This window comes from Myotis myotis, unplaced genomic scaffold (assembly GCF_014108235.1).
Source record: "Myotis myotis isolate mMyoMyo1 unplaced genomic scaffold, mMyoMyo1.p scaffold_m19_p_13, whole genome shotgun sequence".
NCBI classification, from domain to species: Eukaryota; Metazoa; Chordata; class Mammalia; order Chiroptera; family Vespertilionidae; genus Myotis; species Myotis myotis.
The window spans coordinates 55,660,278-55,681,280 of record NW_023416317.1 but is presented as its reverse complement, the minus strand read 5'-3'; the positions used below and the strand labels follow the sequence as shown (position 1 = coordinate 55,681,280).

The window sequence follows — 21,003 nt, the reverse complement described above, 5'->3', positions numbered from 1 at the left end:
AGAGGGAGAAAGAGATAGAATAGAAGTCAACGATGAGAGAGAATCATTGATCGGCTGCCCCCTGCACACACCCTACTGGGGATTGAGCCCACAACTCGGGCATGTGTTCCGACCAGGAATAGAACCGTGACCTCCTGGTTCATAGGCTAATGCTCAGCCACTGAGCCATGCTGGCTGGGCAGGTGTCCCCAGTATTAACATCTCACATAACCAATAGGACAATGGTCACCTAGGAAATCAACACCGGGTCAATGGCATCAGCCAAACCGAGGGCCCCACTGGACTCCCCCAGCTTTCCTACGAACGTCCTTGGATCCCGCTGGCCTGACCAGGCCCTCAGGCTGCGCTCAGCGGCTTCTCCTCCGCCTGCCGCAATGTCAGTTCCTCCGTGACCTTGTCCTGTGACCTTGGCGCTTTGGGAGAGTACTGATCAGCTGTATGGCCCCATGTGCCTTCATCTGGGTCTGCCTGGCGTTTTCTCACAAGTGGGGTGAGGTTATGCGTGGTTGCCAGGGACACCACGGAGGCGGCTCGTGCCAACAGGCCTGGCTCTGCGTGGCGCTGACCTGACAGGGGCGCTGACCTCTGCGGTGACCCCCTGCTGGGTCACACCTCCGTGTGGTTCATTCAGGGTCTGTGGCTCTGGACGGGAATGTGCGGCTGTCCCGCAGAGGAGGCATCTCTCGAAGATGAGCAGCAGAGCAGCCTCTCTGGGAGACACCGAGGGGAGCTCTCGGGGACAGAGAGGAGCAGTGGCGTTTATTCATAGACCCACTTGAAGACAGCTCAGTGGAACTGCTGGAGTTGAACTGTTAAAACCTCAGGAACAAAGGCTGGCTATTTTAAACCCTCCTTGCACTTAGTTCAATGGAGAGCGATAGAGGTACTGACCACACCGGGCATTGCTCCCAAGCTTGGCAATTCCTATTTTGTGCAGCATCTCAGGACGCGAGCAAAGCCTGCCAAGACAGATAACCCACTGGCCCTGCCTCCCCTGCAGAGACGTGGGCCGCAGAGGAGCCAGAGCCTCGCCCCCGCTGCCGGAGGGCAGCCCCGGGTCTCACAGCCTCCCTGTCCTGGAAAATAAAGCAGCACGAAGCTGGGTGAACTCAGGTTACATCACCTCTCCGTCCTCCCCCGCAGGCAGCGAAGAGAAACAGCGCCCCCAGCGGATGCCGCCCCCCATCGACAGCTGGCAGGAGCTGGCCACCTGCGGGCACATCTTCGCTAGAACAAGGGCTCCTGGGGCTCACAGTCACAACTGTCCTGGAGGACGGGGTTAGGGGGGTGGAGGGGGACCCTGAAGCTTCCCCAGCCCCCAGCCCAACAGGGGACAGCGCATCTCTGACCACCAGGACCTCAGTGGGGAGGGAGCGGGTGTTCTCCCCACCTCCTATGTGACACAATGTGAAAATGTGAATATGGACTAGGCCCTGGTCCTAAGGAATTAGTAATTTTGTTGGAGGTGATAAGAGCACTGCAGTTATATAACCAAGAAATGCCTTTATTTGGGGTAAAATAATCTATCTGGGACCAAATGAAAATACTCCAACTCTCCTAAAACGCGGGAGGTGACGAAATGCATGGTGAAGTGCTGCAGCTAGAGATGGGTGCATGGGGTTCCTAACACTGCTCTCTCCACTGCGCTCGCTCAGGAATCTCCACAATGTGGTTTTTTGCTTTGCTTTGATAAAAATAAAAAAGGCTCCTGGGCAATCTGAATGGTTGCAGAGCTGAGCTGGCGCAGTGGGACCCCCAAGAGGAAGCTGAGGCACAGGGTCACCCCTGCTCGTCCTGGCCTCTTCAAGCACAGGAGGCAGATCTGCCCGAATCCACACGTGTTCAGAGCAGCCCAGACACAGCCACAGAGAAAGCCCCGAGGGCACCTGAGCGTCCAGTGAACCCGCAGCCATGTCTGCACCTTCCAAGAAACTAAGTTAAAGATAATCTCCATGGAAACTGTCTACTCTGATTTTTCCATGGTAACCAGTGAGAACATGAACACGAGAATTACCCAGCACCCTACACCACATGGGCCAGCCTGCCATCCAATCTGGAAGACAGAAGCTGCAAAGGGCTTATCCCCACTGACAACGAAAAGGACGGAAACTTCCAGAAACGCATATTCCACCACCCTCCATTGCCCAGACCACCCCATGCCACCCGTCCCCAACAAACCAGGCAAGAAAGTTCCTTCAGTCAGGGGACCCTCAAAATGCCAAAGGATAGAGCCAGAACCGCCCCTAGCCTCACGCTGCCCCACGCTGCCCTCAGGCCCGTGTCCACGGAACTGACGTCCTGACCATCCTGTTCCAGACACGTGCTGGGCACCACAGGAGAGCGAGCCCCCGCCCCCAGGACACGAGGGAGGCTTGTGAGTCACTGCCTCCAGAGAGAGGGGCCGCCCCACTGAGCAGAGTGCCTGGGGGTGGGGTGGGGTGGATTCCCAGCTGCTGGCCATCCTGGGAAGACTGCACGGAGGAGGTGCCACCTGGAAAGGATGAGTGTAGCTCTGCTGGGGAACAGGAAGACGGCCCAAAGAATCAGTGAGACTTAAGCAACCGGGGCTCTTCCACTTGTGGATCCGTTCCTCCATTTTCAGGTTTCTGGGTCTGAAAAAGTAGCATGGAGGAGGACAGAAGGAAGGACGGGGGGGGGGGGGGGGGCCGGGAGAGAGGACGGAGGGAAGGAGACTCAGGTGCCAGTGACTTGCCCACCCTCTGCCTCTGCATCACGTCACAGTGGGCAGGCTGCCTTCTAGCAGCCGTGGCTGGCAGTGGACGCCTGTTAAGAGACGCAGACTCCTCACTGAGCTGACTGGGCTCTAACAAGCCGCCAGGGGGACCTGCGCTGAAGCGCGGGGGCCACTGCTTCTCACCAGGCTCACGTTCCCAGGGACCAGGGCACTGGCAGGCCGCTCCTCAGCCAGAGCCCAGCACGTAAGAGGCCCATCTCGGCCCCAGAGGCCGAGCCCAGGCGCAGAGGCAGGCGCTGTGCTGGAGTCTGGGCCCGTGACACCAACACTTTCCCAAGATGCCCGCGCGCGTGGCTCCCTCTGACGCACCTGCTGCCAAGAGCCCCTTGAACAGTCTGAGAAACGCGGAGAACAGGAGTGCAGGGAGGAAGGAGCGGCTCCTAAGACATGTAAACCGGGGGTTCATTCCTGCTCCCAACACCCACCGCCCCTCCCTGCCAAGCGCTCCCTCAGACCCACTTCTCTCCACGGACAGCAACCCCAGCCGGAACCCTCCGTTGTCAGTAAGGGACCCACGTCCACCACGCTCCTGGAGGAAGCAGGTCTACGCGGCAGCAGGAAGCGGGCCTTCCCCTCACCTCGACGCCAACTCCTCGGACCCCAGAGCCTCGGCACAGGCAGGTCCGGGCCCAAGAACCCTACGTCAGGCCCAGCCCTGTGCAGCACCCCAAAACAAAGCGCGGGAGCTGAAGTGAGGGTGCAGGCGTGGCTGAGCCTCCACCCTCAGAACCAGAGGAGACAAAGCAGAAACAGACCATCCTCAGGGAGGCGGAGGCCTCCTCCTCCAGGGCTGGCTCCGCCCTGAGGCCCGGTCCTCAGCACCTGCCCGGAGGCGTCCTGGGCAGGAGGAGCAGCGGCCTGTGGGTCTCCCCTAGGTGTGAACAGTCCCCCTGACTGGGGGGAGGAGTCATCCGCTCTTGATGGGACGGAGGAAGGAAAAGGAACAATTTAAAAATAGCTAATGCTGAGCACTTGCCAGGTGCCAGGCACGGCGCCAAGGCCGCTGGCATGGGCCACCGGGTGGGAGGTCAGCAGGGAGGGCCTGGCCTCCCCCACGTGAGGTGAGGAGACAGGGCCTCGCCCTAGAAGTTGAGGTTGCTGTCTGCACTGGAGGACAGCCAGCCCCAAGAACTTACCGAGTGGGTGTTCAGTTTTCCTGAATTACCCAGAATTCCATACTCCCCCCGCCCACAGCCTTCCTCCCCAGTTGCATAATGGGCTCAGAGATGTGTGGAGGGAGGGCGAGAACAAATCGGAATAGACGAGACTTTGCTACTCGAAGTGATTTTTAAATGCTTCCGTGGTTGAGGCAGAATCAGTCCTGTGGCAGCTGGGACTTGAGGGGCAGGTGCCAAAGCCACGGTCAGCCAAGACACGTGGTCCTTAGGCCTCAGGGACAGGCCCCAAAGCAGACAGCAGGAGGGAGTGAGCGGCGAGGACCGGCTGCACGGATGCTCGCGGGCCCCACAGCCCCTCCGGAGGCCTCCTGCTCGGAACCCTCCAACCTCGCTCCAGCCTCACAGCTTCCTGCCCACCCTCAGCCCTTCCTCTGCAGCCCCCCAAGCAGAGAGAGCTCCCCAGCCACAGCAAAGAAACCCTCACCACAACTCGGCCAAGAAAAGGGAGAAAGTGAGACCCATTATTCACATTCTGAAGGGCTGGGAAATGGCTTTTGCTTTTCAACATGGAAAGCGCCTAAAAATAAGCTGTGAATTTCCCCCGAGGTTGAAAATAGCTCCACAGTGAACAGGGCCCCGTTCAGAGCAGGCTCAGAGACGGCCTTGGTTCCAACAGGAGCTGAACGCCTCAGAGCCAGGTCCTGGGCGGGGGTCCGGGCTCGGGGGGCTGCCCGCCCTGTCTGCCTCCCTGCCTTCTAACTGCCACACTCTAACAAGCCCACCGTCAGGAAGTCAAGACCCAGCACCTGGCCCCGATGGGCTTCCTACAGTCCTCAAATGCCCGGGCGTGACTCATGCGGCTTCAGGGCCAAGGCCTGGAGTACACAGAGCTGGGGGCGGGGTCACAGATCCGAGAGCTGGGGGGGAAGGGGGCACAGCGATGGTGCTTACGGGCTCCCGAGAAGCCAAGCCCCTGGCAGCCACACCACTCACTAGGCCTGACCCCGTGCAGCCGAGCCCACAGTCGGGAAGGGCAAGGACAATCTCTGGTCTGTAGGCTGGAGCGAGATCTTCACTGAAAAACACCAGTTCCTAGAGGTCCTGTTTGTTATTCACCGTAAACCCAGGCCAGGGAAGGGGGGCTTTGCCTGGAACCACACTGCAGGGTTCAGACCCAGAGCCCACATGCTTCCCTCCACTTGAGCCCCCCGTGGGGAGGCCCACCCTGCCGTGTCCTGCTGGCTCCCTGCCCACAGGCCTCTTCCCAGATGACCAGGCCCCACCGTTCTGGGAAGCAAGGGAGCCCACCTCATCTCTGAGCCAGGACTGAAGGACGAGAGGCCCCGCAGCTTGTCCAAGAAGAGGGGTGTGGGGTCCTTCCCTTGCTGGGGCGGGGAAGGGCAGGAGTGTGGGGAAGAGGAGTCCCTAGCAGAGCCCAAGGCTGGAGGGACCAGGCCTCCCGGTTCTATTCTGGGCAGCCTTGGCTCGCTGGGCCTTGGACAAGCTGCTTCCTGTTGTCCAGGCCAGTTTCCGGGGGTGGGAGAGGCCACGCTGCCTCCAGGGCCAGGAGGAGCTCCCGGCCTGCGGCCACTGGAGCCCGAGACCCCCCGGCTCGCAACCTCAGCTTCAGCGTGGGTTCAGCCAAAGCTGAATGCACCTTACTCAGTGAGGCTTATCAGCTATCAGTTTCCCCCCAGATAGCATTGCCTATTTTAACTCAGGAACACGGAATGCCCTCTTACCAACCACGGTGCTGAAATGGCTTGTAGCTGAGGAACTTCCTTTCCGTGGTTTAAACAAAAGGAAGTGAGAGCCACAGGGCCCAGCTGTGGCTTCAGCCCGCACCCTCCAGGAACCGGGGGTGCCGTGGTCTCGTGCCTCAGGCCTCACCCCCACAGGAGTGGGTGCCATGGCAACACCCTGCCAAGTGGACTGCCCAGGCCCAGGCCCAGGCCCCGGCAGCCGGCCTGCTCTGCAGCCCTCCCGCCTTGGCTGCTCACCCCAGATCTGAAACAAAGCAACACCACGAGGGCTGAAGTGTATTCGCTAAATAACAAGTCTTACTAGTCCCGTCCGTGACCAGCCTCTGACCCCCACCACCTCCGAGCCCAATGCAGTTCACCGAGACCCAGGCCGCCAGGCTCAAACCCGCCTGCAGGCCACTTACCAGGCTCCTGGAGGAACTGGCCAGTGCGGCCGGAGGCCTCTGCCCTTTCGTGACGTCTCCATAATCCACAACATCAAAGTTGCTCTTCCAGACCATCACCTGCCGAGACAAGCACACAGAATTAGGGGAGACACCCTCGCCACTCCTTCCTGGAGAAGATGGGCCCACAGGCCACCCCCATAGCTCTGGGCCAGAGGCAGGACAGTGATCCCCACCTGACACCCCAACTCAACTCTGGGACCTGCCCCACCTCCGCAGAGAGAAGGCCTTTTGGACAGGCCTGGCGGGAACCTGGGCGGGCCACCACGAGGCCTCTGCACTTGCTGGTCCCCTGCCTGGGCGTCCTGGCCGCTGCTAATTCTCACCAGGGCCCCGACTTCCTTCAGAGCACCAGCGTCGCTGCTTAATCTGCCCCTTTTCCTCATCGTGTCTCCCCACTAAAACAGCGGTTCCAAGGGCGGTGGCCTGGCCTGCGGCCATGAGAAGTGGTGGGCATGTGGACTCCAGCCCAGACCACAGGGAGTGAAGATCCCGGTTCTACTCAACACTAGGCAAGGGACTCAACCCTCTGTGCCTCAGTTTCCTCATCTGTGAAAAGGGCACGATCCTAGTTCCCACCTCAAGGGCTGCAAGGAGGCTCACAGCTCAGCACAGACACTGGCACCAGGGAGAAGTCGGTTACACCCGCTCTAGCTCACCTCCCACTGCGAGGACCTTCACGACTAGAGGCTCCTGGGCAGCAAGGGCGCCCCCTGCTGGAGGGTGTCAGCCTCGTGTGGCTGCCCTCGGGAAGGCCCACTTCCAGGACAGCGGCCACCGTATCCACGTAAGATGCAAACTCAACGTGCCCCGGGCAACCCACTGCTGAGCCAATTTCAGCAGCAAAAGGGCCACCAGGACAGGAAGGGATGCTGGCAGAGGTCACCCTGAGGCTCTCAGAACCGACCAGGGAGGCAGCAGCTGCCCGGGAATGGGCCAGTGTGGACAGAAGCCCTGCGTGCTACCGGCTGCCTCCTGGACCGGTGCCATCCTCACCAGGACTTGTCGTGTGCCGTGAATTTACTGGCCTGGTTTCCTGCCTCCCATGCAACGAGCCAGGCCTCCCCACCCAGGGAAGGCTCGGGGTCCCCTCTGCTTTCCTCCTCCTCGTGGTTCGCACAGGCGCTAGTGCAGGTCTGGGAAGACGCCTGCCGTCCCCTACCTGAGCTGTGCTGGAAGTCCCCCTGCACCAACCCCCATTTCCTGGCAGAGACACAACCAACACCGGTCCACAGGGCTGGAGCTGGGCTCCCTGGGAGGGTGGCTGAACGGTCAGAGCTGAGGCCTGGCATCAGAGAGGCCTCCTGGGCAATCCACCAGGTGAGGAGTGGCTCAGAATGGCCGCCTTCCTCCCTGGACAGCCAGCCACCCGGGAACCTGGAGGGGTTTCCCACGGGCGGAGTCATCAATGCCCCCGAGGCCTCCCAGGTGCCAGGCCTGGGCCGGACCCCAGGGCCTCAGCTCACAGGGTGACAAACAGGCCAGGCCCCCTCACACGAGCTCTCTGCAGCCTTGGAGTCTGAAAATGCTGACACCCCCCGCCCTCCCCCGCCAACAGCACGCAGGCAGGCCAGGAGGCAAGGGCGCTGACCACGGAGTGGGTGCCCCAGGGCGCCCCAGCTCTGCTGAAACTGTTTCCTCGCCACACACAGGATGGGGGATGAGCGGGCCGCCCACAGGCTGCCGTGCGGACTAAGTGAGGCAGAGCTCCGGCCACATGGCCTCCGCGCCCGGCTCGCAGTAAGCACCCACTAATGACCTCATTATTCACACATGATCAGGAGAAAGAAGTGGTTTAAAGCTTTGTTTTAGCTCTTCCGTGGCAGCAGCCAGGCCCCCAGGCTGGTGTGAGCGGTGAGCGTTCTGAGACCCTGCCACGGGGCCGGCACCTGCTGTGGGGAGGTGAGGGCCCTGGGTCTGAGCACCCGCCCCAGCCCCGGCCTTGGTGGCCACTGAAAGCCACCAGGAGCGCTGGCCCCGCCTCCCGAGCCGCCTCAGCCGCCCGTGGGTCAGCACTGTCCGTGGGTCAGCACCGCCCATGGGTCAGCACCGGCGAGATCCAGGCCGCTCCTTACGCACCTGCTCGTCGGAGCCGCCAGAAGCGAAGTACTCCCCTGTCCTGGAGAAGGCGACAGTGGTGGCCGGACCCTGCGAACAAGCGAGAAAGCACACACGCAAAGGTCACCTAGATTCCAGAAGCACCGCAAGAAACCTGGAGCTGAGCGACTGCAGCCACAGGACAAAGGGCTGAGGGCCTCATTCGGCCTCGCTCCCCAACCCGGGCTTGAGCGCCACCCTAAGACCTCTGCCAGGACAAAGGCAGGTCACGGACTGTGGAATGAGCAGGACAGCCCACCCTGGCAGCCACGCTGGGCTGGCACCACTGTCCCCACTTCCCACGGAGGCCAGCAGCCCGAGAGGCAGCGACTGATCCCGGCCTGGGCGGCGGGTGCTCTGGCCTCCGACCCGCACTCAGACCCTCCTCCTACCGACCCCCCAGGAGGCTCCGGCACTGGCTCGCCAGCGTCTGCTTAGTGGCTGTGTATCCCGGGGTGGCCCTGTCAGCGAGGAGGACCCCTGGGCGGAGCAGCTGCCCTAGAACGCAGAGGCTCTCCTCTGGCAAGGACATCCGCTCCCGGCCTCAACGTGGGCTGCAGACCGGTGACAGAGGCCAGGCCGACAGCTGGGTTATGTTGAAACTAATGAGCTGTCCCGCCGCCCCCCTTTTTTTAATCCTCACCAAGAGGATATTTTTTCCATTGATTTTTAGAGAGAGTAGAAGGGAAAGAGACGGGGGGCGGGGGGGGGAGAGAAGGAGGGAGGGAGACAGAGAGGTGAGAGAGCCATATTGACTGGTTTTCTCCCACACTTGCCCCAACCGGGGCCAGGGACTGAACCTGCAACCCTCGGGTCTGTAGGCAAACCAGCCAGGGCTGTTCCCCCGCTTGGTTATCCAAGCCAGGAGGTGTGACCTCCCCTCCCACTGGAGCAGCCCAGGCGGCCCACATGCCCCAGGCCAGTCACACTGCGGCCTCACCCCCCGGCAGGCCAGGCCCCTGGTGGCCACTGCCCAGCCCAGCGAGGCCCTGTGTGCACAAGCTGCAGGAACATCGGTGGGTCTGTATCTGAGCCTGTGATTGCACCACGACCAAGCTTCCGAGCACAGACAGCAGCCCTGGGTGGGGTCCGGGCTCAGCGACGGCTGCCTGCCCGCACCGTGGGCCAGCTGGGGCGCGTGGAACCATATGCCACTGGTCCCTGTGCCACTCAGTCACTCCACAGCGACACGAACACCAACTGCACAGCCACAAACACCAGATTTAACTCCACCCACACCCCGCCCACCACCCTCTCCCAAATAGCTCTGGGACCTAAACCAAATGAGCACGGCCTGAGATGCTTCAGAAAATACAGAAAAATAAGCCTGGATTTCAAGGGCACTGCCTCCCCGCGTGCCACACGGCTCCGGGCCTGGCTCGGGGACACGGCTTCGGGGGCAGCGCGGTGGGTGGGAGCCCTCCCTCTCGGGCTTTTCCTGCTGCAGCGAGGGGGCTGGGAGAGGAGGCTCCTGGGCAGTCCTGGCCCCACGTGTCCTGGACACAGCAAGGAGCAGGGACTCCCTTTCCTCCTGTTCTCTGGCAGGGCCCAGGCAGGTGGCACAAGAAGACTGCAGAGCTCAGAGAGGGCACTGCACCCCCAGCCAGTCCGGGGCCCTCGGATACCAGGCCTGGCCTCTGGGACTCAGGCCCTGGGGAAGGAGACCTGATGGGTGGGGCTACTAGGGGCACTGCAAGCAGACCTGCAGACCCCGGGCAAAGCCCCACTCAGGTGTGGAGCCCACCCCACACAGCTGCCCCACACAGCCAGCCTGGAGCCCAGGAGTTCCCGCACAGCCACCCCACACCGTCGCCCCCACACAGCCACCCTGAAACCCAGGAGTTCCCGCACAGCCGCCCCCGAGCCCAGGTGCTCCCACACAGATGTGCAGGTCTCCCTCCCGCTCGCTGTTTGAGTCTCCAGGGCAGTGGTGCCTGAAGAGCCTGGAGACCCCAGAGACCCCGAGGCCAGCAGGGCAGCGGCTCCAGGCGCCACTCCAGCGGGACAGAGATGCCTGAGGTCCTGAGGGGACAGCGGCACTCAACCAGCCCAGGTGGTGTCTGACAACCACGTCCAGATGCCACCTACCCCTCCCACCCCACTGAGCTCCCGGGCCAGGCCCAGCACTCTGATGGGGGTCATAGGTCTGATGGGGGCAAACCCGTTCCTGCGTCTCACCCCACTGCCCAGGCAGCGAGGGGACCACAGAAACTGCCGCTTCAATCGGCCCCACTCCACGCTGCGCAGGCCGACCCTCACCTGGTGCCCATGGAGCGTGTAGAGCAGCCGGCCCTCCATGAGGTCCAGGATCTTCAGGGTCGAGTCGCTGGAGGCTGTGATCAGGTAGTTTCCCGACGGGTGGAAGGAGAGGGCGTTCACAGCAGCGCTGTGCACTGGGGAAGGGACACTCGTCAGGCGTGGCTGGGAGGCCCCGGGGCCCTGCTGAGGCTTGAGGACGGGCCATCAGGGCCAATCAGGGCCCCCGAGGCTGGCCCGGGGTGCCCTGCTCAGAGGAGCTCTGGGGAGCCCCATCGGCCTTCCAGGACAGCTGCTCGACCCGTGAATGTCCCGTGGACACCTCACAGGGCTGGTGGGGAAGGGCCCACAAGCTGGCTGGAGCGGGGAGACTGCACTGCCTCTGACCAGCCCTTTCGGTCTCAGAGGCCAAGCCAAGGGGGACAGCTGGCTGCACAGCTGCGGTAAAACCCCGTGACCACACCTGGGGGGGCTGAGGCCCAGGGGACAGAGAACGGGGACTCGGAGCTCTAGCTCACGCTTCCAGCGAGGGCAGGCCAAGCCCTCAGGGGCCTGGGCAAGCCGATGACTAGAATCAACTTGGTGCCAGGAGCCCAGCGTGGGATGGACAGAAGCCAGACTCGGGGCCCTGAGTCGCAGACCCAGATTCACAGCTTTGCGCTGCTTGGCCGTGGGCAAGCCTCAAACTGCCCCTGTGAGACGGGGAGCAGCCCTGCTCTGCTGACCCCCAAGCCTGTCATGGGGTGATGGACCTGCACGTGCCTGGAAGCCACAAAGCACACTGTGGCTCTGGGGCAGGGACTGCGGGCCACATGTCTGAACAGCTAGTGTGGGCTGCACATATGGGCCTCGCCCACCTCCGCAGGACGGGCGCTCCCAGGCCCGGCACCTGCCGACTCCCTGCTGAGCTGGGGAACCAGAGCGGCCGCAGCCAACAGCCCCTCGCCCGAGACAAACACACCAGCCTCCTCCTCCAGCCAAAGGGCCATCCACCCAGCGGTCAGACATGCCCTGCGGGGAGCATGACCATGGGACAGCTGGCCACACAGTGTCGTGAACGGAATTCTCCCAATAGAGACAACATCCTCACGTGCCCAAAGCCCACTCAGGAGCGCCTGGTGTTCCCCCGTCACCGGGGTGCCCTGGCTGTCACTGTGTCCTTAAAACCTCCCCCAGGGTTTCCTCGTCATCAGGGACAGCACCGCGCAGGTGGCTGCTGCCAGGCACCAGGAGTCCCTCTTAGGGAATCAGCCTCCCTCTGGGCAGGAGAGAGCCTCTCCGGAGAAGGTGCTGCCATGGGGCTGTCTGGGGGCTGCTTGGCCAGGTCCCTCCAGCAACACAGAGGGTGGCCCCCCAACCCCCAGGCTCTCCTGGCGCTTAGGGTGGGGGATGGGCTCGCTGCCCTGTGAACATCACCACGTACCCTGCCCAAAGCTCCAAGGGAATTCGGTTGTTTGCGGGGTACCCCAAGCTCCCCGGAGCCTCTGACCCACAGTAGGCGGCAGGGGACACAATGCTGGGCTTCCCAAGTGGCGCTGGTACAAGAGGGAAGGGCAGCAGCAGAGCCCGGCTGAAACCTCCCCACAGGGTCCCTCGGGCCTGGGCCCCTGAGGCCACCCGAGTCCCCAGCCCTGCCAGTTGCTGACCTCCCCCACCCCCACCACCAAGCCTGCTCCCTAGGACCCAGGGACCTCTCCACAGCACCCTCCACCTTCCCCGACTGCTCTGCGCCACCCCCTCCTGACCGCCCGCTGCACACCCCGCTTGCTTCCCCTGGCTTTGCCTCCTCAGCCCTCCTGCTGGGAGAGGGGCTTGCACCCCTTCCTCTGGGTGCTTTGTGGGCCTTTTTCTTCCGTGGCCCCACAATCGCAGGGGCCCAGGATGGGGCCTCGGCTCTCTTCATGCTAGATCCCCGGGCCCAGCTGGCCCTTCCACCCACAGCACTGGCTCCTACCTCTGCTCCAAACCCAGCCCGGCCTGACCCTGCTCCGCTGATGCTCGGCCCCCACTCGGACATCGGGCACGGGCAGCCCACCTGCCTGCCACCCAGGCTCACTGCTTCCTGCCACGCAGCTCTCAGCACTGGTCCTCACGTGCCTCTCATCCCTCACTCCAGGGACGCGGGTTCCAGCGCTGCAGCCAGCCTGCACCTTTGGAACTGGGCCAGTGCATGGCATTCAAGGCCTTCCCCAATGGATGCCCACTGCTGCCCCTACCACCAGGCTCCTGACCCATCAGAGGTGGGCCCGGCCTCCCCAGCCATGCTGCCAGCACTGCATGACCATCCTCAGGACCCCGTACCGAGGGCACTGTGGCCACCCCTTCAAGGACGGGGCAGCCTGCGCAACCGGCACCTCCACACTCTCCCCGTCCAGGGCTCCTCTGTGCCAGCCCACCTTCCCCAACGTTGCCTGGAGCAGAAGAAAGGCCTCTAAGCCTGGAGGGGGGAGAGGCGTGGCCGCCAAGTAGAGGGCAGACCCCCACTGCACCTCTGTTCTAGACGCCTCTGAAATGGGCATCATCAGTGACAAACCCCAGGGCTCTGTGGAGAAAATAATCGATTCCTGCGGCTGGCCCTGCCACCTGGTGGCCGTGCATGGTACTGCAGGTGTTGACCACGGAGGCTGGCCTGCAAGGACACCAGACCTCCTATCTCCAGACTGAGACCTAGCATCAGCAGCATCATTGTCATGGTCACTCGGACTTCCCTGGCTCCCGCTTAAGGCCTGGCACTTTCCAAGCTCTTCCATGGACCCACTCTATCCTCCCAGCACCACCTGCGAGAGGCCCCATCGTTGCCCCAGGAAGCCCAGAGGGGACACGACCCACCCAAGTCACGCAGCTAAGACACTGACGTGGGTGCAGAGCCCCCTCCACCACGTGCTTTTAAGACCACCCGCTCCCCCTTCTTGGAGGCCTGTCACTTTGATGACCCCAAGAAAGTGCTGTCCTCAAGCATCCGAGAATCCGCGAGGAAGGCTTGCGGGGTGTTGCTCTGAACCCCAGGCCCACACCTTGTCCAGATGTGTCCTTCCCGTGTTCAGGTGTGAATTCTGGAAGTGAGCCCATGAACTTTAAACTTAGTCCCCTGTGCAGGTCCAGGGCTGCCAGCGCGGCCCTGGAGGGCAGAGCCTCTAATACAGGGGGAGGCAGTGGCACCGGCAGCGCCTGGGGTGCCCCCGGAGAGGAGCCCTGACCCAGCAAGGGCTCCCCATCCGGCCCTCATAAGTGGGACAAAGGGCTTGGTGGACGCCAGGCCGTGCCATGGTCCATCTCCTGGCCGAGGCTGCCGCCCCGGAGATCCTGGCGGACCGGGCGCCTCCCACCGACAGGGCCGTCCGCAGGCTCCGGGTGCAGGACACTCACGCTGATAGTGCTGCAGGAGCCGGTGGGTCCGCACGTCCCACAGCTTCACCGTGTTGTCCATGCCGGCGGCCGCAATGCACGTGCCGCTGGGGTGGAAGTCCACGTAGGTGACGAAGCTGGAGAGACAGGGCTGTCACGTCACAGAGGCCTGTGCTGGCGCCGCCCCCCCTCATCTGCTCGTGCTGTCCCAGAACCCGCCCCCCACGTCTCTGTAGCAGGTGGCCAAGGGGAGCGAGGAGGAGCGGTGACAGAGACCTGAACAAGGCCCAGCACCAACTTCTAAATACGAGGAAGAAAGCAGCCTTCAGGCCGGAGGTCAGCGGCTGCTCGGGGCTCCGAGGCAGAGAGGGCGCCCTCGCCGGGGCTGGAGGCGCACGCGAAGGCCAGCAGGGCCTGGGGCCCTCAATGTGCCCGGGCGGGACCCCAGGTGGGTGGCGTGGCCAGCTCTCAGCGGGGCTCTCACTGAGGAGGCCGAAGCTCGGGTGCATTTAGGAACCCAGAACAGGGGCGTCCTGCTGAGCTGCAGGCCCCTCCCGCTCCCGATGACATGCAGTGTAAAGAGCCACCGCCCGCCACAAGGTCACGATCCCGTTCACTTATAAAGCCACCACCGCACAGGCATCACACCTACGTGCTTTTGGGTGTGTGGGTTCAACTGCTTTCAGAGAGACGTCACAATTCTGAGGAGCACAGAGTGAAGAGGGGCCCCAAGAATGACGTGCCTTGGGGTAGAGCTCACCCCAAGGGGTTAAGCTTCCCCCTTATTGGCAGGGATGGGGCTGAACCTGCCAGCCACTAGGAAAGCTGGAGCCAGGGCGTGGCAGAGATGGCTGCCTGGGCCCTGCTTTTCTGCAGCACCGCGGGCGGAGGCGGCAGGGACTCACCCGCCGTGCTCGCAGTACGAGTGCACACACTCCCGGCTGGTCTTGTCCCACAGCTTGACAGTCTTGTCATCACTGGCGGACACGATGAGCCGCCCGTCGGGGGAGAACCTGAATCAGGCGAGGCAAAGCACACCACAAGTTGACAGACGTCACGGGCGCCACACCACCTCCCACAGCCACCCTCCTGCACTGCCCACTACCTGACCCCAGGAACCAGCAGGCTACATGCCTCGCTCTGACCCGAGTGCCCCTGGGCCGTGGCGGCCCCTCTGTGAGATGGGGCAGGCATGGGAGGGGCGATGTGCGCACTGACTGCTGGCGCTATTGGTGTTAAGGTGGCCTAAAGCCCACAGTGCTCCAGGTCCCGAATCTCTGTGACTCCGAGTGGGTCAGCAACACACAGCTGCCAGCAACAATGTGGGGGTTCTGGGGCGCCGCCACTTGTCTGCGTGCCTGGCCCCTCCTCTCTCAGGAGCCTGACGGTGAGGCCTCAGAGCCTCAGGGACCTCCCAGCACAGGGAACAGGTGCCCTGGAGAACATGTAGCTTGCATGGGGTCCCCAGAACACAGCCAGTCCCTGACCTCTGACTCCCATGGTTCCCAGTGTCGCAGACACCCCCAACCTCCTCCACTGGGTCAGAGGTCTGACAGGGGAGACCTCTGTTGAAGGAAAAAGCTGAAGCAGACACATGTGCTGGCAATCCTTGGCCTCTGAAAGGCCCTGAGGGTCACCCCACCCCTCAGCACCGCTCCCCACACCAAAGGGAAGGCCAGCAAGACGCCTGGCCCCGTCCCACAGATCTGGACAAAATCCACCCGAGGAGCAGACCCCCCTGGGAAAGGAGGCAACCTCAGTGCCAGGGACGGGCTGGACCCAGCTCTGCACACGCCCACCCTGTGCCCTGGGGCAAGATACTGCCCTATTCTGAGCCCGTTTCCTCATCCACAACCGGAGTGACACCCCTACACCCCCACCCCCCGCAGGGCTGCCAGGAGGAGTCAGAGGAAGCGGAGAGTGGCAGTGCTGACATCTTATCTTGCCCTGGGCTGTTTAAGCCCTGATGTCGGTCACCATGACAACCAGATAACTCACTTGTCACCCATCAGCTCAGAGAAGCTGTTCAACAACTTACAGTGGAAGAGGTACTATAGTTTCCATCGCCTAGATAAGGAAGCGGAGGTTTAGGAAGATTATGGAGTGGCTAATGTGCCCAAGGTCACAATGCTGGCACCTGGCAGGCCCTCTGTGCCCCCCACCCCCGGGGCCTCCGAGTCTCGGGCAGGACGCTCACTTGGCACAGCGGACCCAGTTGATGTGCTGGCTCAGGGAGAACAGGAACTTCTGGCGATGGGTCGACCACACCTTGACTGTCTTGTCGTCGGAGGCTGTCACGAGGGACTGGCCATCGCTGCAGAAATGGACGCTCCTCACTGTGGCCGTGTGGGCACGAAACACCGTTGACTCACCTTTGCTGCAAGGACAGGCATCCAGAATCAGCGATGTGAGGGCCTCTGGCATCAAAGCTGGCTCTGCCCCTTGGGAGCCCATCCCTAAGTCCCAGGCCTGAGCGTCCACAGCCCCCACGTGCAGCAGCAGCAGGCGTGTCGTTTCCACAATGGCCGGGCTCAGCCCCCAATTCCTCTCCCGACCCTGATGGGAGGGCCCCCATGAAGCCTCAGCTTCTGATGGCACCTCCTCGGGAGTGGGGAGATGTCCCACGGTGATCGTCCAGACCAGGATGGGGACCTGGGTGGGGACAGCGCTGGCCCCAGGGCCCCAGGCTCAGACAAGGACCACACAGTCCGGAACTCACACATTGGGTACCCAGAGGCGCACCGTCTTGTCGCGGGAGCCCGAGGCCAGCAGGTGTCCGGAAGGGGAGAAGTTCACAGAGGTGACGGCGTCCTTGTGGCCCGCGAAGCGGTAGGCACGCGACTGCGGCTTCATGTGCCAGACCATGAGGCACGAGTCCATGGAGCCGCTGGCTGAGGAGAGCGGGACACCTGACCCTCGGCTCTGCTGGGCCTCGCGTCTCCGGCAGGGCTTTGGGGTGACAGGGACAGGAGAGCAGCAGCTCCCCCGGCCCCACGGGAACAGGCCACACCGCCAGTGAATGCCGACCAGGCGAGTGAAGCAGGCGGGCATGGGAACCGGACCAGAGACGCCTTCCTGCACCAGCCCTGGCTGCAGGTCCCCCAGACACCCCACCCCCTGAGGGCACTAGAGAGCAAGTCCAACCCAATGGCCTTGACCACTCAGAAGCCAAGGGAGGTCCCAAAATGGACCAAAAATGATTTTAGTTTCCAAGACCAGCAGCCTCTGGCGGGGAGCTTGCCCCTGAGATGAAGAGGGAATCTCGCCCAAAGAAACAAGCAAGACACAGCCACGCCAGCAGCGCACAAAGCCCAGTGCGGGCACAGCTGCAGCACGGTGGGGGGGGGGGGGGGCTGGGCCTGCTCCACATCCTTCCCTCTGGTGGCGTCTCCTGGGCGCGCCCACATCACCGTGGGCAACACTCAGTGGAGGCCTGAGGAAAAGGAGCCGCTGTGTGAGCCCACTGCACGGGCCAGATCCAAGAGGGGACCACAGACCCCAGTCCCACCCGCAAAGGCCGTGTTCACTCTTTGGAAGGCGCCCAGCCTCTCTGAGCTCACGCCTCGAAGCCCAGCACCCAGAGAGTGGGCTGCCCGAAGTGCGACGCAGGTCCAGAGGGAGCATGTGGGCCCTCACAGTGCCCTGCTCCCCAGGCCACACCCCCGGGGGACGCCTGGCCTTCTCAGCTCGTGCCCAGGACAAGATGCCTCCTCTTACCCAGATGCTTCGTGTTGAGACTGAAGTCCACACAGGTAACTGCATCTCGGTGGCCCTTAAAATGCCTCTCCAGCGAGGGGTCCTCCTGGGGAGACCAGGGTCAAGTGTGGGACAGCTGGAGGAGGAAGAGGCTTTCTGGGTGGGCGGGGGGGGGCGGGGGGGGGCGGGGCGGTTACAATACCCACAGCAGGGCCCTGTATAAAGAAAACCCTAAGGAACCCACTAGAAGACCATCAGAACTAACAAATAAGTTCAGTAAGGTTGTAGGATACAAAATCAACATATAAAAATCAATTGTATTTCCGTATACCACCAGTGGACAATCCGAAAAAGTCAGCTAACAATTCTATTTATGATACACTTTAAAGATGTAAAATAGGAATAATTTAACAAAAGAAGTATAAGACGTATCCAGTGAAAAGTATAAAATACTACTGAAAGAAATTTAGGAAAAAAAACAATTAGGTAAATGGAAAGATATCCCATAGTTTGGGAAACCTGATATTTTTAAGGTGTAATATCCCCCAAATTGTTCCATGGATTGGACATAATCCCGGTGAAAATCCCAGATAGCTTCTTTTTTTTTTTTTTTTTTTTTTTTTTTTTTTACAGAACTTGACAAGTTGACCTAAAATTCATATGAAAATGTGAGACAGCCAGAATAGACAAAAAGACGTAAAAAAAGAACAAGGAAAATGAGCCCCTGTAAGCAGCAGTTTGCCAGCTCCTCAAAAAAATTAAGGAGTTTATTTATCAAATGGCCCAGCAATTCAAGGTAAACACCCGAAAGAACTGAGAACGTGCCCACACAAACACCGGCACACAAATGCTCCGAGCATTTCAGCCTAACACAGTGGTTCTCAACCTGCTGGCCCTTTAAATACAGCTCCTCATGTTGTGACCCAACCATAAAATTATTTTTGTTGCTACTTCATAACTGTAATGTTGCTGCTGTTATGAATTGTCATGTAAATATCTGATATGCAGGATGGTCTTAGGCGACCCCTGTGAAAGGGTCGTTCGACCCCCAAAGGGGTCGTGACCCACAGGTTGAGAAGTGCTGGCAGGATGCCTCGCGGGACGAATGGGTCAACAACATGGGGTCTGCCCACATGACGGACGGAAGGTCACTCAGCCATGAGAGGCACGAAGCACCGACACACGCTACACGCTTCAACACGGGTGAACCCAGAAAACATATTCCTAGTGAAAGAGCCAGACACACAGGCCCCGTTTTGTCTGATTCCATTTATACACAATGTGCAGAATAGAGGCAGAAAATAGGTTAGCGTTTACCAGGCGCTGGGGGAGAGCCCGAAACAGGAAGGAGGTGACGGCTTACTGGGTATGGGGGTTTCTGAGCTGACAAAAAAGTTCTGGAATGAGACAGTGATGATGGTTGCATAATAAACGCTGTGAAGCCACTAAAAACCACAGAGTTTTACACTTTAGAAGGGTAAATTTCATGGTATGTGAATAATCTCATCGTTATTTTTTTTTTTGAGACCCAAAGAGAGAAAACGGGTGCCTTTCAGCAGCCCCGCATCCCAGGAATCGCACCCCCTTGCGCTCAATCCCACGGCGCAGCGGCCTGTGAACCCAACCCGAGGAGGCGCCCGGTGGCAGCCACCAGCCCCACCCCACCCAGCGCCAGGCCCCCGGTCAGGACCCCCCGAGCATCATCCGACCAGGAGTGTGGAGCAGGCCCACGCGGGAGCCTCTCCCTCCCGGGCAGCTCCCGTCTGGGCACTGAGGTCGCTCCCAGCAGGTAAGCACCGTCCCCCCCCCCCCCCCCGCCCCCAAGTACCACCCGGGAGCCCAGCAGGGTCACCGCCACCCGACAGAGCTGTAACCAGAACAAAGGTCCCCACGGCCCGGGGCCCAGCTCCGCCCCCAACACACCTGCCCGCGTCCCCTTTCAACAACAGAGGGAGTGGCAGCTGGGGGAGGGCCCCCAACAGCGCAACTGCCCTACCCGACTCCCTAGGAAGAACCAGCGTAAGACAGTGCCCACCTCTAGGCTCCGCGGGCAGAGACAAGTTCAAGCCCACCCCTGACCCGGGGCCCCTGGCATCTCCAACACCTCTCCCCCACCCCCATGACTCTGTGGTCCATCCCCCCGAAGGTGGTTTGTATTCAGTGGGAACGGGGCGGGGTCTTGCGGGGAGAGCACTAGATTAGGGATCAAAATGCGGGGGCCCTCGGCTCAAGTAAGTCCCCAGGTGCCTACGAGGACCAACAGGCCACCACCCAGCCTCCCGGACTCTCGACCCAGCCGGGGGGCCAGCAAGTTCGAAACAACCCCTCTGGCCTCCGCGGGAACGTTCGCCCGGCCGCCCGCACAGGGCCTGGCACGCAGGAGGCGCCCCGACCCAGCGCGCCCTGCAGGCGGGAAACCGGGGCCGTGGAGACGGGCTCGGAGTCCGGAGGCCCTCGTCCCCCGCAGCCAGTGCCCCGGGCAGATACCCAAGGTCCGTGCGCGGAGACGAAGGCCCGGCGGCTGCCGCCAGCAAGCACTTACCGCACAGGGCGCGGCCATGGCGGGGCCCAGGGCGCCCGAGGCGCCGCAGGAGCCCGAGAAGGCAGCCGCTGCCGTTGCGGCGCGTTCAGTTTCCGCGCCCCCAACCGCCGCCAATAGCAACGCCGGTCGCGTCCCTTCGCCCCGCCCACCGCGGTTAAAGGAGACGCGGCGCCTCGGCTATTTGCTCCCCTACCGGAAGCAGAGCTGTAGGGCCGTCTCCACGGCCTCCGCCCCAACCTTTGCCAAGCCAGGCGGACTGTGGACGGCGCCGCCCAAGGCCTCTGGCCACCGACGCTCATCCTCCCTGAGAATTTCCAAAGCCCTGGCCGAGGCGTTCGCCCCACCCGCCCGTAGCCCGGTTACCGAGCCGGAGAGCACAGCTTGCTGGGAAATGCAGTTCCAAGACGGCCACCACCTGACGTCTGGAGGAAACTGGGACTACATTTCCCAAGATGCCTTGAGGGCGGGATTGAGAGCCCGGGATTAACCACCGGCGGCGAAAGCCGGAAGAATCCCGGAAGTGAGTTCTGGTCTGTTTACCCTCTTAAAGCGCTCAGTAGGCTGGGTTTTCGCTCAGGACCTTATTAAGAGCCAATTCTTTGCCCTCCGGGAATTCCTTAATGGTTCGCTCCTCCGAACGCGCTGAAAACAAATGCCGATTTAACAAACACACCGGTCGCTTGGAATCTCACCCGTGGAGTGGAGAGACCCGGTTCCGTACTCAGTGCACCCCGTGCTTCGTGTGTGACCTGGGGTCGGAATACCTCCGCTCTGTGGGCCTCGGTTTCCCCACTTGTAATGTGAGGGAGTGTGGTGCGCCTGGCCCTGTCTGGACTCTTCAGCCCTGCGAAGCCCTTTGTAAATTAATTACATGCTCAAAAGGGACGGAGCCAGTCCCGGGGCCTGGCCGCCAGAGGCCGTTGCTGCCCGCTTTCTGCTGTGGGGAAGCCAGGCCTTCCTACCGCACCGCACTGCCGGCGTCTCCCCA

The 21,003-nt window shown here is 61.8% G+C and overlaps 1 protein-coding gene across 3 annotated transcripts in view; it reads right to left on the bottom strand.

The window, feature by feature from the left end:
- The window catches only part of POC1A (POC1 centriolar protein A), a 33,945-nt gene extending 13,599 nt beyond the window's left edge, over nt 1-20,346 (bottom strand). The window contains exons 1-9 of one of the 3 annotated variants that reach the window (XM_036333384.1): nt 20,209-20,346; nt 17,495-17,579; nt 16,497-16,668; nt 15,975-16,154; nt 14,683-14,790; nt 13,799-13,914; nt 10,436-10,569; nt 8,159-8,227; nt 6,041-6,139 (exon numbers count right to left, since the gene is read on the bottom strand). In XM_036333384.1, the coding sequence (XP_036189277.1) occupies nt 6,041-6,139; nt 8,159-8,227; nt 10,436-10,569; nt 13,799-13,914; nt 14,683-14,790; nt 15,975-16,154; nt 16,497-16,657 (867 nt within the window). In that variant the 5' untranslated portion in view covers nt 16,658-16,668; nt 17,495-17,579; nt 20,209-20,346. Of the gene's footprint in view, nt 1-6,040; nt 6,140-8,158; nt 8,228-10,435; nt 10,570-13,798; nt 13,915-14,682; nt 14,791-15,974; nt 16,155-16,496; nt 16,669-17,494; nt 17,580-20,015; nt 20,161-20,208 lie in introns of those variants that run through there. The other 2 variants (XM_036333383.1, XM_036333386.1) reach the window with 2 other exon arrangements.
- Nucleotides 20,347-21,003: the final 657 nt, after the last annotated feature.